The 16,966-nt window shown below is 44.6% G+C and overlaps 1 protein-coding gene across 2 annotated transcripts in view; it reads left to right on the top strand.

Moving 5' to 3' along the window:
- TRAPPC12 (trafficking protein particle complex subunit 12) overlaps nucleotides 1-16,729 on the top strand; it is an 820,049-nt gene extending 803,320 nt beyond the window's left edge. For both annotated transcript variants that reach the window (XM_085610773.1, XM_085610772.1), the window contains one exon: nucleotides 16,380-16,729. In XM_085610773.1, the coding sequence (XP_085466899.1) occupies nucleotides 16,380-16,622 (243 nt within the window). In that variant the 3' untranslated portion in view covers nucleotides 16,623-16,729. The remainder of the gene's footprint in view (nucleotides 1-16,379) is intronic.
- Nucleotides 16,730-16,966: the final 237 nt, after the last annotated feature.

Raw genomic sequence — 16,966 nt, 5'->3', positions numbered from 1 at the left:
AACGTTATCCTGTTGGAGAGAGAACGGGCTGTCAGAATATCCAATTTGACCTTTTCCTAATGTAGGACCTTTCTCGTGAATTGGGTCCAGTCTTTAATTCTTTCTCCTTCCCCTCTTCCCAACTGTTATTGAATGTGAGGTTCCTCAGGGGTCTGCCTTATCACATCACCTGTTGAACATCTACATTGAGCTTCTAGCCAGACTCATCCACTGACAGGGATTTTAATTCTTTACATGCACCCACAATGCCTAGCTTATGACCCAGCTGGGAGGGAACATGTCATTGGAAGGCCATTTCCACAGGGGCGGCTGATTACTCTTGAAAGTGGTGAGGACCATAACAGTAAATGCTTTTGCTTTACAGAAATATGAATAGAAGGTGCCCTTGTCACCTCTGCAATATGAATTCTGCAGCTTACTGTGTACACTGCTAAAAAAAAACTTAAACGTACCTTGTTGTCTTCCTATATTATTCGTAGGATTCAGCAACTCATGTCCAGTTGCAAATTGTTACACAATCCACACTCAACTGAGGTTGAATCCTCTCACCTCACGAGCTGCCTGGATGAAAACATGTTCATACTGGCGAACACCAGCCCAGCCAATTCTTGCACTGCTCCCATGTTGCTTATAATACTAAACAGCATAATTGCAGTGACTGGAATGGCTATAGCCGGCAAGCACAGCTCTCTGTCGCAGACCGATTGTGCCCTGGCTGGGCTTTATGCTTCTGATTGGAAATGAAAATAAAGATTATATGAAGAAAATAAATTTGAAGACTCCCCGCACTTCGATTTTGTTTCAAATCGCATGAATTTGATATTGTTTATATTCTATAAATGTACAATATTTGATTATATGCTCCTTTTCATTATTTCTTTATTCTAAGAGAAGTTTTCTTCTCATATAGTGTGACTTCCATAGCAGTGGGGTTACAAAAAGTGGAGCATTATGATTTAAACACTCATAGGAACTAATATACTGGTGCAGCTTTTTAAGCCCTCACTCCGGTTTCTCTAATTAACCTAATATTCATTATTTAATGGGAATATGTGGCCAGTAAAACTGTATGATGCCACGTATGGGAAACGGTAGACCTTTAGCCATACATGTAAATAATCTTGGTGACCTTGAACAACTAACATATTTCAACATTCATGCGAAATTAATATATATCTATATGTGTCTATATTTCAGGTACTTTGTATATAGTTAGCCACTTACTCCTACTCCATGTTCCATGTCCCATTACTCACTTAATACACTATTTAGGCCTCACCTCATGCACCAATACCAAGCAACGTCCTTTTCATTTCATGCCAGAACCCAACCCCTTTAACTATTTAAGCCATGGCAGAAGAAATACATCCATGGGAGAGGTGTGGCTCACTGGTTAGAGGTGGCAGATCCATAAGCAGAGATTCGGCCAGGGACCAGGGTTCAATACCCGACGCGGCAGGGTCGTGGACCAGGGTCAAAACGGACTCGATAATTCTCGCCTCAGTACCTACTCTAACCAGGAGCACACTCGGCCACTCTGGGCATTAAGCTTGCCTCAGCTCTACAACGGCCCCCCACAGACGCCGGGGATGCCTGGTTTCACCTTGGAGATACCCAGAAAGGGACCATCTCACAGGGATAGCCAGAACGGGTTCCCCAGCGGTCTCTAGCGCCGGGACACTTCCGAGTAGCTGTATAAATGAAAATAACATAACATCCCTTCTTGTTTTTCTTGTGCACTCTCTTTCCATCTTATCTGACTGTGGTCCCTGGCCTGTCTGTTTTAAGATTAGGTAAGCTCTTATTTTGTTGTGTATTTTTTTCTTGTAGTGTTGCATTGGCCCGATGGTAATTGTCAAGCGCGTCTAATTTGTTCTTGGAAACCGCTTTTCTGAGTACGTTCTTCTTTATATTTGAACGGTGCTTGGCCCATATTGTTTGAAAAATTACTGTGCACGTTTCAAACGTGTCTTAATTTCGCGGTGGTAACGATGCTCTGGCCTGTTTTTTAGAACACACCTTTCTTTCAAGTTACAGCAGGACCGCCTGGCTGAGCGCTACTGATGTGTTGCTTGGCATTGACAAATCCCTTTTTAAGATTAGAGTGTCCAGGCATGGATCTGTGTTTTCTTACAAAATATCCCTTGAGAAATTATTTATGTCCCAAATAAGTTTAACAATTTCTCATTGTCACAAATATGATCCAATTTGTTTACTTACAATACAAAAAAAGGTTATCTTCACGGATGTATTCAAATGTTTTTACTTCATTTATCTCATCATATTTAGTTCATTATACAAAACATACAAATTGTTTTGACGCAAGCATTATACACAAAATATATACGAATAGCAACACTAACACCACCAAAACAATCCCTACAACTTTCTTTTAATTTTCTCAAGGGGTTGATGGGAGTGTAATCACCCAATTTCCACTTAGGACAATGCAGATAAAGCTAAAAGTCCATTATAGATCAAATATTCAAATATTTATACAGATGAATTGTCAATTCATTAAAGATCTTTCAAGGAAATAAGGGTGCGTTGTCGACGCTTCGGTCTTTATATGGCCAAAAAGGTCCACAAGACCATCTTCAGGACTCAGCGTTGCACAGGGAATGATGGCTCCTGTAAACATTTGCTTCCTTCTTAGTAAACTTCCAAAACCATTCTGGGCAAACTATACATCCAATACCAACTCCCGACAAATTCAAGTCAGCTCATTATTTATTCATTCATGCAGTAAAGCGTCCAACACTCCTGTTTGATCCACTGAGCGCTACTTATGTGTTGCTTGGCATTGACAAATCCCTTTTTAAGATTGGAGTGTCCATGCATGTATCTCATCACCACAGCCCAAAGCAGGAAGTGTTCTCATGTCAGTGCCATACACGTGCCTCAGAATGGTTCCTTGGGGGTGGCTTCAGGTTCAGCCGATCACTCAATCTCTTTTGAGCATTTCCACCATGTCAGGAGTCCAACTCAACGTGCGGAAGGATCGAGCACAGCTCATTCTGATCACCTTGGACAGGGTGAGAAGGATTTAGTACACCAGCCTGTTGGAACTCAGTACTCGCCTACTGTTCCCTCTCCTTGACAGGGTGGACCTGCTTTCATAGTAGGGTGGCCAGGTTTTTTAACCTAAGCCCCAAATAAAGTGTCTGAATGGACGGCCAATGAGCCGTCTTGATATAGTCCATCTGGTTACCGCAGGTACTTGCAGATGTTGTCTTGGGTGTAAGAAAACTTCAACAAGGACTTTCTCCTGTTCGAAATGTATTGGGTATTAAATATTAGCATTTAATATGAGTACACATACATAATGAACTATCTATTAGCAGATGGATAGGAGACACATATGCTTGATAAACTGGAATGAAGAAAATTGTCAGTGGTATTGGAGCAGGCTTGGTTGTTACAGCACTGAAACAGGGGGGTGTACTATTGAGTGCCATCCATATTATGTATAGGGAGACACTAACCAAGGATTGGTGAGTGCTCTTGTGCACTTGCTGCATATGAAACATTGTTAAATATGAAGTGCCCCAAGTAGGCACTAAACAAAGATTTTTCTTAACTAAAAGCGAGATTCAGCTTCAGATTTTCTGCTGTGTTACATATTTGCAGACTGTGCCAATGTCCTTGTTCCTCCCTTTTGCATGGACTTTGGCAGCAGTAAATCCTATTTTGTTGTTTTCACTTATTTTCATATCTCTTGCACAATTGTCTCTCAAATATTTCCATGAACTATGTTGTGGTGATATCCTTGAAGCTTGCTTCAAAGTTGATTTTTTTATTGATTAGGGAGTTCTGCAGAGATATATATTTACTTTGCATCACCTACCCCATAAGTCACCTTTTTATCAAGAGAATGCCTTGCGGCGTTCCTCAAGGCTCCTCGCTCAGTCCAACCCTCTTCAACGTGTACATGAGCCCCCTCGCAGACATCGCACGCCAGCACAACCTCAACATCATCTCCTACGCCAACGACACCCAGCTGATTCTCTCCCTCACCAACGACCCCGCCACCGCCAGAGCCAACCTCCACGAAGGGATGAAAGAGGTAGCCGAATGGATGAAGAACAGCCGCCTGAAACTGAACTCGGACAAGACGGAAGTCCTCATCCTGGGATCCTCACCCTCCGCCTGGGACGACTCCTGGTGGCCTCCCGCCCTAGGCAGCGCCCCCAAACCAACAGACCACGCACGCAACCTGGGCTTCATCCTGGACTCCACCCTCTCCATGACCAGACAAGTCAACGCCGTCTCCTCGTCGTGCTTCAACATCCTGCGCATGCTACGAAAGATCTTCCGGTGGATCCCCACCGAGACCAGGAAGACGGTCACCCAGGCCCTCGTCACCAGCCGTCTGGACTACGGCAACTCCCTCTACGCCGGAACCACCGCCAAACTCCAGAAAAGACTTCAGCAGAGCCAGAACGCCTCAGCACGACTCATCCTGGACATCCCCCGTCGCAGCCACATCTCCGGACACCTGAGAGACCTGCACTGGCTCCCGGTCACCAAGAGAATCACCTTCCGTCTCCTCACCCACGCACACAAAGCCCTACACAACCAAGGCCCAGGATACCTCAACAGCCGCCTCAACTTCTACGCTCCCAAACGCCAGCTTCGATCGACCGGCCACGCCCTCGCCACCGTCCCCCGCATCCGAAGAGCCACCACAGGGGGACTGTCCTTCTCCTTCCTCGCCGCCAGGACGTGGAACTCCCTCCCGACCCACCTCCGCCTGACCCAGGACCACCTCGCCTTCAGGAAGCAACTCAAGACCTGGCTGTTCGAGCAGTAGCGGACCCCCCTCCCCTAGCGCCTTGAGACCCTCTGGGTGAGTAGTGCGCTATATAAATGCTTTGATTGATTGATTGATTGATTGAGATGTTTCATATTGCATCTGGAAGTTACCTAATGTGATTATAAAGCACAAAACAACACAGTAACTTTGATTGTCACCTAGTATCCTTTATTGAGGATTTACATGACTTAGTGGAGGGATAATAAAAGATATTGTTTCTAAATATTGAAATCTGAATATATCAAATTTACCTGCTGAGTCTTTGAAGCTTCCCTATCCCGAGCCCAGCCATAAAACTGCGTGGAGATCTTGGCCTTTCCTTTTACTTCTCCCTCAGTGTTAGTGATCCCCTCACCCCCCCATAGAAATAATTTAGCTTTGAAGTCAAGTGTCATTGCTGAGCTGTCCAACATATTGAAGTCTTATGACTTTCCATAAACGTGCCAAAACTCAATATGTTTACTTCAAAAGGCAATCCAAAGATGAACTTCAAAATCAGTGCAGTGACCATTGAACTCTACTTCCAACAGAGTCCCACAGGGCTTCACCTTGGTGTAGTAGTCAGCACATGTTACCTCTAAACTTGACTTTCCCTGATGTCTTGGCCGTGATTTGCACGATAACCAACTCAGCAAAGAAAGTCCAGAAGTTGTCCAGACATCTTTTTGTTGGCTGAAGTTGCCTAAGCCCCACTTCCACACCAGCAATCCGGGGGCTTCTTCTGAGACTCCAGTGGGATATTGAAAAGAAGTACAATCACGGATAAGGTAAGTACTCCATTTATAATGTCCCGTCAAGGCAGCTCCCAGGCAGCAACTGCCGAAACAACACATTCCATGTGCCACACAGGGAACAGTGCCACAAGAAAATTCTATGAGGGACGATTGACCAACGAGGAAAAATAGAATCTAATCTTTGAAGTAACCCGTGATTGTTCTCACTTCTTGACCGATGGTTTGGCCATGGCTTTCCTAGCAGTATTAACACTGTTTTGGAGGAATAATATGGATTTCATCCCCCTTTTTTGAGGGCTCATCACTCTCTCCCTCATCCTACATTTATCGGAGCCTCTGAAGCCCCATCGTCCTTGACGAAATGTTGCGCCTACAAGGCCTCTCCTTTATCGGATACGGTGCCCCTCTCCCTTCACTCTCACTTCTGTCCTGAGGAAGACCCCACCAATAAGGATTAGAACAAACCTACATAGTTTCAGGGGTCGAAACGTCGACACGTTACTGATGCCAGTATCACCAACAGCGTATGCCGCACTGTGATTTTCTACTGTACATGGCTACGTAAATGACTGTAATCTATCTGATATGGACTGTGTTAGGAATATGTGGCATTGAATAGCATGCCTAACAATTTGATTGTGATACCCTCTAGAACTGTTTGTCACTTGCCTCACTTAAGTCACTTTCCTTCCTCCCCTTCCACTTAGTTGGGCACACCAACGATGTTTTTTAATGTTTTCTGTAAAATGTTTCCTTAAAATTTGCATCAGGTGCCTAGTGTGATTAAACAACACTTGAACACCATTTAACCCTTTTTGATTAATTTTTTTTGATACAATTTTATTGTTTTCATTTACACTGTTTTGATGTAATAATACTGGGACCATCACGTTCTATACCCTTCCATCCCAACACATTTGCAACATCCTCTACAATGTATACAGTTCCTGTTGCAAGATCACCACAGAATTCCAAATTTGCTTCAAATTTACCAAGAACTTCCACTCTTTTGCCCCCAAAGGCAAAAATTCTAATGTTAGACTGAGGCAACTGAATGTCTTCTATTCCCCCAAAATCCTTAGCATTGATAAGGGTAAATGGGGAATCGGAATCAGCCAAGAAATTCAAATTGTTCCCATTCACACAGATAACACATGCGGGGGATTTTCTTTTACGTAAACCACCATGGACGCAGTTTCAACGAATCCCGCAGATTGTAAAGATGAAGAAGACAACATTAACAAACAAAAATTCTTCACTAGAGTCAATAAAGTTTTCTTCAATGGGCTTGACGATTTGCGTGTTTCCTTTGTTGGACCCCATGGCTTTACAGAGACATGCCAGATGACCTTTTTTCCCACATGTGAAACAAGTCTTGTTCAAAGCAAAACAGAACTTCGCATTTCCTAAGTGATTTTTGCTCCCACAACAAATAAGATTTGATTTAATCTTAGGCGAAGGTAGAGAAGGTGAATTTTGCGTTGTATTTTCAATGGGAACTTTGGTAGGCTTAACATTATGCTTAGATGACAACAGTTTAACTTCAGTGGGTTGAGAAGGGTTGCACATTCCCTCCATGCAAAATTGAGAATGTTTAATGCTTTTCGCAAGAGTAATAGCTGTCTCGAGGTCGGGGTCGTCTGATGATAAAAGCTTCTCTTGAATCTTCTTGTTACATGTGCACTCGATTAGTTGATCACGTATGATTTCATCCCTAAATTCTCTGTAGTTACAGGTGATAGGGTTCTGAGTGCAGAGACAAAATCGCCGATAGATTCACCAGGAACCTGGGAACGTTGTAAAAACTTGTGACGCTCAAGTACAACATTCTTCTTGGGGTTGAACCTTTTTTCCAAAGTTTTGATCAGTGATGCATAGCTATCAATGATTAGGGAATCACCATTGTCACCGCCACTCACACCAGTGTTGACGACCTCAAGAGTCCATGTTTTCAAAATGCTCCCACCCTCCGCACCAAGATTATACATAAGAAGTGCTTTCTTCTTCTTTGTAGTAAAGGTATCACCATCGATGGTTCCAGATAACTCTCAAATGTATTCTTCCATTGTTGCCATTTTATGGGAGGAGAACCAAGAGATTGTAAGAAAGGTGGCGGAGCTAACACATGATCCATGGTAAAACAAAGCATGGGTGAGTTGCTGCCCACACAATTGTAACAATTGCAAGGATAAGATGGATTCGCGTAAACACTGCAAAGTTCTTATGATGCACACTGTGAGTGCATCACAGAAGTAGCTGAGTGTGTTAATTTAGGAGACAAACACAAAGAACAATTAAGAAATGAGGTGTGCACATCAGCGATCACTCTGTAAGATGTGGGCGTGAACAATGAATGTTAACAGCTGTGCGCATCAGCGGTGAAAGCAACACTGGAGTTGCTATGTTGGTGCTCAAACAGGGAACGTGGTAATCCGATCAATAAGCTGTGCGCTTTAGCGGTGAAAACAACTCTGGTGTTGTTATGGCAATGCACAATTGAGATCGGAATAATCCAAAATGGCCGCACGCAATGTGAGGACGTTGGATGCGGGAATAACAGGCAGATCAGGCAAGTCAGACAGGACTGTGAAGGCACGCAGTACCTCTCAGAAGAGATGATGTCACAGGGGCAGAGCGCGAGACCCAACGGAAGATTGCTTTGGTCGCGCGCGTACAGCAAGCAGCAAAAGTACCTGAAATGGATAGAAATAGCCAAAATTGACGTCGGAGTCCCAGGGCAGCAGCAGAACCACGACAGGAGTCCACACGGATGGTTAGACTGCAAGGAGATGCCGTGGAGTAAGAAAACGCCACACGGGAAGAACGGAGCTCCAGCAGTCAGCTGGAAGGAAGCAGGTTCACTCAGGAGAGGGAGGCCGAAGACGGGACAATTTGTTGCCAGTGAAAAGAAGTACAATAACGGATAAGGTAAGTACTCCATTTATTATGTCCCAACAAGACAGCTCCCAGGCAGCAACTGCCGAAACAACACATTCCATGTTCCACGCAGGGAACAGTGCCACGAGAGAATTCTATGAGGAAGAACGTGATACAGATCCCAACTGATATCCAAATACCAAGGCCTTTTGCTTTCCAACTACCAATGCTTTTGGCTCTGACACTGCTAAAGCTTAGCCATTGGTTCAGCATACACAGTGATTGAGATAAAAAATGTCAGAACTCTCTCTCTCTGAGGTACATAATTATGTACACAAACAATTAGGGACACATTTCATGGCTGTAAAATCCCGATTCAACTCTTTTACAAACCGTGTTAGGGTAGCTAAAACCAGCAGGCAGAATTGTAACAAAATCTTACAAATGAAGAGCTTCTCATGCCTACAATGATGGTGCTCAAATCGAATTGTAAGTACTATGCTTCACATAAAATCTCTGACTAATGCCATGTTTTCATTCTTCTGGAACGTGCTGATTCATTTTCCTTCCAGTAGAACCCTACAGCCCGCCTGCCTACTTACACTGAAAGAATTACCCGCCAGATACTTAAGACAGGTATCCCTCCGAATAGGCACCTAAAGTGCCTTACGTTCAAAGGAAGGTGCTACATTTTAATGCTTAACCTACCCCGAAAGTGTAGTAGTTATCAGGCAGGCTGGCTGAGAGCTTAAATGTTCATTGATCTACAAGCCATAAGTTGGAATCCTAGCAAGAACAAATCGGCCTCAATTCTTCTGACGTCAGTAAACAGAGTGCCATTAACATGTGCAATAGGGACACTTCATATTGACAGTGATTACGAAAGACCATATGTTATAAAAACGGTGTATTAAAAAATATATATATTATTACCAGTTCTAGTGGGGCAATTACGTTTTTAGTATGCAAGCTAAAGAGGCCCATGACATATTAACGCCAGATAAATTAACTGTGATTATATGAGGTGTAGAAGAGCTCCACAAAATTCTAATCTTTTCCATATGATAAATTGGGATTTAGGCTTAACGAAGATGTAAGTGCGCTGTTAAGTTTTGTTTTCTCTTTTGCTGAATGAAATAAAACTGTTTGTAGCATTTGTGGCTAAAGATACTCATGCTGTGCACACTCCTGCCAGGTACTTTTGGTCTTAGACATTCCAACTTTTTAGGGTCACATGACTTGTTTTGACTACTCCCATAGTCCATAATTCACGATGACACAGGCTCCACCACAGGTTTTGGTCTTCCGCCACTGGGTTCACACGTTTAGAGAACAAGTTCATAGACCAACATGTTCACACTGTCTTTTTGGGCCCAATCGTCTACACTTTGACACCTATAGTTCAGAAGTCAAACAGTGAACCCTTTCATAGGTCTAATCATCGGAGAATGCCTAGGGGAGGACATTGACTGCACACCCTTTCACAGGAACATGGTGTTGAACCAAGGACAGAATTGGAAGGGCGTGCATTCAATGTCCTCCGTGCAACACCATGTTCCTGTGGTTGAATCAGCACAATGTCTGCAACCTTTGCCTCTCCCTTAATCATGATGACACTTCCTACGCCACCTTCAACTTGAAAAAGACTCTGAAAAAGCAGAAGGAGAGACGCTGGGCCTTTCATAAGAGGTGGTGGCAAACTTCACATCTTTGGGGAATTAACCCAGCTCAAGGCTGAAAAAGAAGCTGGTCATTCAGGATTTTCTACTGTGCAGGGCACGCCATGCCCCCGAAACAGTCTTCTGCAAAGCCTCTGATAAGGAGCACGATGACGCTGAAGCTCTGGCTTAGAAACCTTCCAGCTCCCACACTAGGATTCAGGCCCTCAGGTCGACAAGATGCTTGAGAAAATACAAAAGCAGTGTCACCAAGTCTTTAGGTGCCCTCCAGGCCGCTACCACAAACATTGCATTTTGGAGACAAGAGTTCCGAGGGGCATCCAAGACCCATATGTCCACTAAAGTACAAGGTTATCACCAGCAGCCCTTTCACGACTTCTAGACAAGCAAGTGCTACACCAGGGAGGTTCCAGGAGTAACAGCCAAGGCAAAGGTAAAGGCAGATTCTGCAGGGCACACTTCTCCCTCCAATCAATGACTTGCAATCGCCTCCCTGCACCTAATCACACAAAACGTGTTAGGGGAGACAAGGGGATTTCTTTCCCCACTGCGATGAGCCAAAACCACCTCCTGCTTATTGTAGAGGTATAGGCATTCTGTGCCTCCACGTCATTGAGGCCAAAGAGTGTACTACCTGCACTTTGATTTCCAAAAAGGACGATTCCCTTCAGCCAATACTGGACCTCAGGCCCCTCAGTCTCTACATTCTGTCAGAGTACTTCCACATGACCACCGTCCAGAAGGCCATAACACTGCTTCAACGAGAAGCCTTTATGATGGCTCTGGATCTGAAGGATGCCTACTTTTATATCCCCCATACACCCCGTTCACCATCTGTACCAAAGCTTTGTTTTAAGTGGAGAAAACTACCTGTGCAGTGCTCTGTTCTTTGAGGTCTCTAAGGCAGTATGGTGTTTACAAAGTGTCTAGCAGTGGTGGCCATGCATCAGCGCAGACATTCCATCCACGTCTTCCTGTATTTAGACGACTGGCTTATAAAAAGCAGCAGCAGATAACAAAGCCTAGCACACAAACTAGGGTCCAAAAGTCCAACCTTCAAACACAACAAATCCAGCCCTTTCTAGGTTCCTTCCTGAACAATGTTACAAGGAAAGCATTCCCCCATAAAAAGATGGCATTTCAATTGCTGCTGCCTCTTTTTCAAACAGGACGTCCACTTATGGTAAGGACTATTATGAAAGTCTTTGAGATGATGGACCTCATTCATTGCTAAAAATGAAAAGACTCCATGTGTGCCCCTTGCAAAAGTGTCTTGCATGACAATGGTACAAGCAGCGAGTCAATAGGAAGATCTAGTGTCTGTAAAGGCCCATACTTAGTGCTCTCTGCAGTGGTGAAAAAGCAACATCCTGTTGCTCTTCAGGCCTTTTCTCAACCCTCGCCCAAAAGTGACGATTAATGTCTTGGCATTGAGGTGGTGGGGCACACCTCAGTCACATCTCTGTCAGAGGCATAGTGACTCACGCGCACCAGGGCTGTTACATCAGTTACCTTGAACTCCCAGAGGTTAGTTTAGCCCTCAGTCTTCCTCAAACTCATCTGGTGGAAGAGAATCCTCATAAGGACAGCCAATAGGGCCACCTTGTACTGCATTCAGAACTGGGGGATGGGGGCAACTCATTCTCCACTGCTGTCTGCACTGGCTCAGAAGATCTGGTGGTGGGCTTTCTGCAACAATAACCACCTGTCAGCGAAGGGATTGCTGGGGGTGGATGACAAATATGCAGGTCTGCCCAGAAGATCACATCAACAAGTCAAGTAGTAGATCTCCATTCAAAAATACTCTAAAGGTACTTTCAGTTGTGGGGAACCTCCATAAATTCAAAATTCGTAGCCTTCAAGTACATACAGTGCATGGGCATTTCACTATGGATGGATTGGTCAATATTTGCCTACACCCCCCCCCCCCCCCTCATCTGATATGTGGTGAGGAAAATGAGGCAGGTGGCCATGATACTCAACTTTGTATCACCATCTGGGCCAGAAAACCTCGATACTCCATCCTGCAAGAGATGTCCATCAGCCTGCAAGAGAAACTGCTGCTGAGTGAGGCCAGACTTTCTCACTCAACATCAGGTTCTACTCAGACACCCAGTTTTCATACAGTTCAATACAGCAATTTGGAACCTGAGGTCCAAGAGTTTGGCTATCTTGTGAAAAGTGTATGCTTATACTACGAGACACGCACAAACCCACCAAGTGGGCATGCTTTGTTTGTTGCAGGTGGCAAAGATGTGGCTAATTATGCAGCTTCAAGCAAATGGGTCCATTTTAAGATTTTTTTTACAAGTTATCTTTTGCTACCACATACACTTGCAATAAACAGTCTGACATACACCACCATATGCTTAAACTTAGCCACAGTTGCAGTGTATATGAAAAATAAGGAACATTCCTTCCTCTTCAAAATCCTGTTGTGATGGCCTTCATGGAGGGACTTTAGAGACTGATCCCTGCTAGTACACCTCCTACTCCAGTGTGTAATCTCATTATAGTCCTTACACAGCTTATGGGTTGATCATTTTAACCCCTACACTCCTGTTACTTACAGTTTCTGTCATGCAATAACCTTGTTTAGACATATTAACCAGTTTATGCCCTAACAATCCAGGAACTTTTTCCTTGGGTCTGGCCAGGGTAGTCTCACCTTACCACATCAATGTGTCTATTGAGCTGCTGTCTTCTTCCCACAACCAGACTATGTAGCAGAACAGGCCTTACACACTCTAAAGGTTAAACGGGGGCTCATGTACTAAATATCCAGGACCAAGTCCTTTTGTAAAACAAATCAGCTTTTTGTGGCCTTTTCCAAACCCTGCAAGGGTCAGCCTATCTCTAAACCCGATATGACATGGATTGGTAAGTGCATCCAGACTTGTTATGCTAAGTCAACATGCACACTTCCAATGCCCTCTGGGTACACTCCATGCGCAACAAAACAGTGCTACCAGTGCTTTCCTTGGTAACATCCTGCTAGCCAATACCTGCAAAGCTGCTACATGATCATTATCACACATGTTTACTATGCACCAGTGTGTGACAATTGTTTCCCATCAACAGGCAATGGATGACCAAATTGTGTCAAGAGCTTTGTTCTAAACATCTGCATCATCAGCCCACTAAGCACCACTTTGGGGAAACTGCTTTACAGTCTATACAGCCACACATGCTATGAACAGAAAATGTTAGTTACCCTGTAAGCATATGCATGTAGTGCTGTAGATTCACATGTCCACCACCCTCTTTCCCGAAAGCAGGTGATGATTACAGATGTTTTTCACTCTTTCATTTCACTTCTATATCACAATGCATGGTACACTTGTCTTCGACATTATGCTACATTTGCCCAACTCACCCTCTAGATGGAAAACGATCTGAGGTGGAGCTTGTGTCCTTGTGCATTCTACACTATGGAAGGGGTCACAACAGGTCTTGTGACTATAAGTTGCAACTTTCAAGCGCAATACTAGATGGCAGGAGTTTGCAGAGAATGTGAAGCTACAGCACTACACGCTACGATCAATTGCTTCCAGGGTAACATTTTTCCTTCTGCCAACCATTCAGACTGCATAGGCTGATCATGTGAGTTATGTAATTCTTTGGCAGACTTTTTTTTAGGAGAAAATTGACCTTATCTTTTCAAATGTCCCTGCTATGCTGGAGCTGCCTGAGAAACCTCCAGATTACACCTTGCCATCGCCTAGGGCCAACTTCCAAATAGAGCGGTTTCAACCCTAAAGCAGATTCCGGGGTTGCTAGAACAAGCTAAGTCAGGCTCTCCACTTGATCTGTGCTCCCCCTTCCACAATGTGGTATGTAACAACAATTGGTTCTGTAACCCTACAGAACCAATTGTTACATACCACTAGATTTCCCAGGTTCTGCGGGATACTGGGTAACCCCATTAGTCTTAATGGCCCCTTCGGTTATGGCCAGACTTCCCAATTCCATTGCTCCAGCCATTATATCCCTACTTCACCTCTCTCTGGGCTCAGCTACTGTTCCAGTAGCTTGGAAAACCGCTCCAGTCTCCCCGCTCGTAATGCAACCTAATGTAGACCACGGAAACGCCTTATCTTGTTGCTGTCTCTCCTAAGTAAAATTTTGGAAAATATCATAAGTAAGCAGATGACTTTGGTGGAAGAGCATGAGTTTCTGGATCCCTCTCAGTCTGGTTTCATAGCTTCCCACAGCACTGAGACTACGCTGGTCTTGGATAGCATCAGACTGTACCAGGATACTGGCATACCGGCGATGCTAGTGCTGTTAGATCTGTCAGCCGCCTTCGATACTGTTATCCATACAATATTGATTCACAGGCTGTATGTTGTAGGCATTCATGGCAAAGCACTTCAATGGCTTACAACGTTTTTGAAAGACAGGACTCAAACGATCACTCTGGACTGTTTTAAGTCTTGCACAATGTGCATTGACAAGGGGGTTCCTCATGACTCCTTGTTGAGCCCCACTTTATTTAATATCTTTGTTGCCCCCTTGGCACAGATTGTCAAAACATGCACCTTGGAAAAAATATCTTATGCCGATGACATTCAGTTAGTAATCTCTTTTGAGCTGGACCTGGACGGGGTCAAAGCCGGTTTTTCTGACCGCATGAGGAAAATAGCAGTCTGGATGTCTAGCAATTGTCTGCAACTAAATGGGGATAAAACTGAGATACGGTTGTTGGGCAGAGCTCAACAGCTTTGGTCCAGCAATTGGTGGCCCTCCAATCTTGGGTTGGCCCCATCCCCCAAGCAAGTGGTAAAAAATCTGGGCATAAAGCTGTATCACACTCTGTCCACAAAGGAACATGTCACAACTGTGTGCGGAACCTGCTTCGCTACCATGTGCCTATTGAAAAAAGCTATTCCATGACTCCTTCCGGCCTCTAGGAAAATTCAATACAAGCTTTAATTATCAGTCACTTGGACTATGGAAATGCCTTGCTTGTAGAAGCTAATGAAACAATAATGTCTAAATTACAGGTTGTACAGAACACTGTGGCCAGATTAGTATGTAATCTTCCTTCTGGCTCTTCTTCTGCCCCTATCCTAAGTGTTCTGCACTAGTTGCCAGTCAGGAAATTTGTGCTAGTCAAGTTATGTTGTCCCACCCACAAAGCACTGACTGGGAAAGACCCAATCATATTGCGGAGCAGGCTCAACTTTCACTGTGTTGTAAGATTGCTCAGATCAAAGGACAAAGAACCTTGTTACGACTTCGGCGGGCCTCCTGTGGCACTGCTAGTGCTCCGTCTGCAGGAGGACAACAAAGCCGTGAGTAGCCCACCTGCCAGATTCAGAGTTAAATCCAGGGTGGCAGGCGGTACTGCAGCGGTCACATGGCAGTGAACTGTTCGGATCATAGGAGAGCCTAACATGCAGCCCGCCACCGTGAACGCGCCTGCAGCATGTTCCTACACTGTGTGGAATGCATGCCACACTGTGCAGGAACGGGGGTGCAGTTACAGAGGGGCATATGTGCCCCCCCCTCTTTCACTACCAGGCCCAGATCCCCTCCCCTCTTAGTTGACTAGCCGCCACCATTTTCACTGCAGGCTCACCGCCATGAAAAGGACGGTGAAAAGGCATTTCATAATATGCTTTGCGGTGCCGGCAGCGGCACTGCCGACATATTCTTGCTGGTTGCATACCGCTGGCATAGCGGGATCCTTGATGCCGGCAGTTTCCTGGCAGTCTGACTGCCACACTCTGAATACTGCAGGCAGACCCGCAGTGCGACAGTGGTTGGACCGCCACCACAAGTACGGTGGTCCTCTGGACTGCTGTACTCATAATTAGGCCCAAAGCCTTGCTCTGGACTCCTCGATTCGGAATCTCTAGATTTGACAGGAGGTCCTTCTAGTACCTAGTTCCCTTCTATTGGAACAAACTGCCCTTACACATTCAATCATGTACAGAGCTGGATAAATAAAAATAAAAACTCTTAAAGACATGGTGTTTTGTTTGCTCCGAAATATACCTTCGGGTGTGATTCGTTGCGCTATACCAGGTATTCATAACATAACATCAGATGTAGGAGAGTAATTGATATGAAAACATTATTTTTCAAAGCTTGACCTCTTTGAGTCGCCACCAATGCTCCTCGGATGTAATGTCTTATTAAAGTGAAAGCAAAGTACAGTTGTTCCTACTTCACCTTAAAAAGAACACATAAAAAAAAAATGTTTTGCATTTAAAGTACAATTCCATTCCTATTACTAGTTTCCAACGTGTGCTCTTTTTCTCGTAGGCGAATAACAACGCGGCTGTGTGCCTGCTGTACCTGGGCAGGCTGAAGGACTCCCTCCGGCAGCTGGAGGGCCTGGTCCAGCAGGACCCTGAACACTACCTGCACGAGAGCGTGCTCTTCAATCTGACCACCATGTACGAGCTGGAGTCGTCCCGCAGCATGCAGAAGAAGCAGGCGCTGCTCGAGGCCGTGGCTGTCAAGGAGGGTGACAGCTTCAACACGCAGTGTCTGAAGCTGGTGTAGAGACGGCGTGACGCTCGCGCTGCTCGAATATTTATGAGAGATTGTATATACTGCCGATAACATGTAAATGCTCTTCTTACGGATAAAATAAATTCAGTATTAATGGTGGACGGTTGTTGTTCCATATTTAATCCCTCCTTTTTTACCTCTGTGTTTTTGACGGGCGTAAACATTAAATTCTCTCTGAACCCTATCAGGCGTTCAGAAGATCTAGGTGACATTTGAGTTAACCACAGCGCGCCATTTCAGCTTTCGACGGTTTGCCGTCATTCCAAATGAATTGATTTTTCAATCTTTTTGTCAGAGTCTCGTGCAATAATTCCAGTGATCACTGTTATCAGTGT

The sequence above is a fragment of the Triturus cristatus genome, chromosome 6 (assembly GCF_964204655.1).
Source record: "Triturus cristatus chromosome 6, aTriCri1.1, whole genome shotgun sequence".
NCBI classification, from domain to species: Eukaryota; Metazoa; Chordata; class Amphibia; order Caudata; family Salamandridae; genus Triturus; species Triturus cristatus.
The sequence above is the reverse complement of the archived record's forward strand: the minus strand, read 5'-3'. Positions and strand labels throughout refer to the sequence as shown.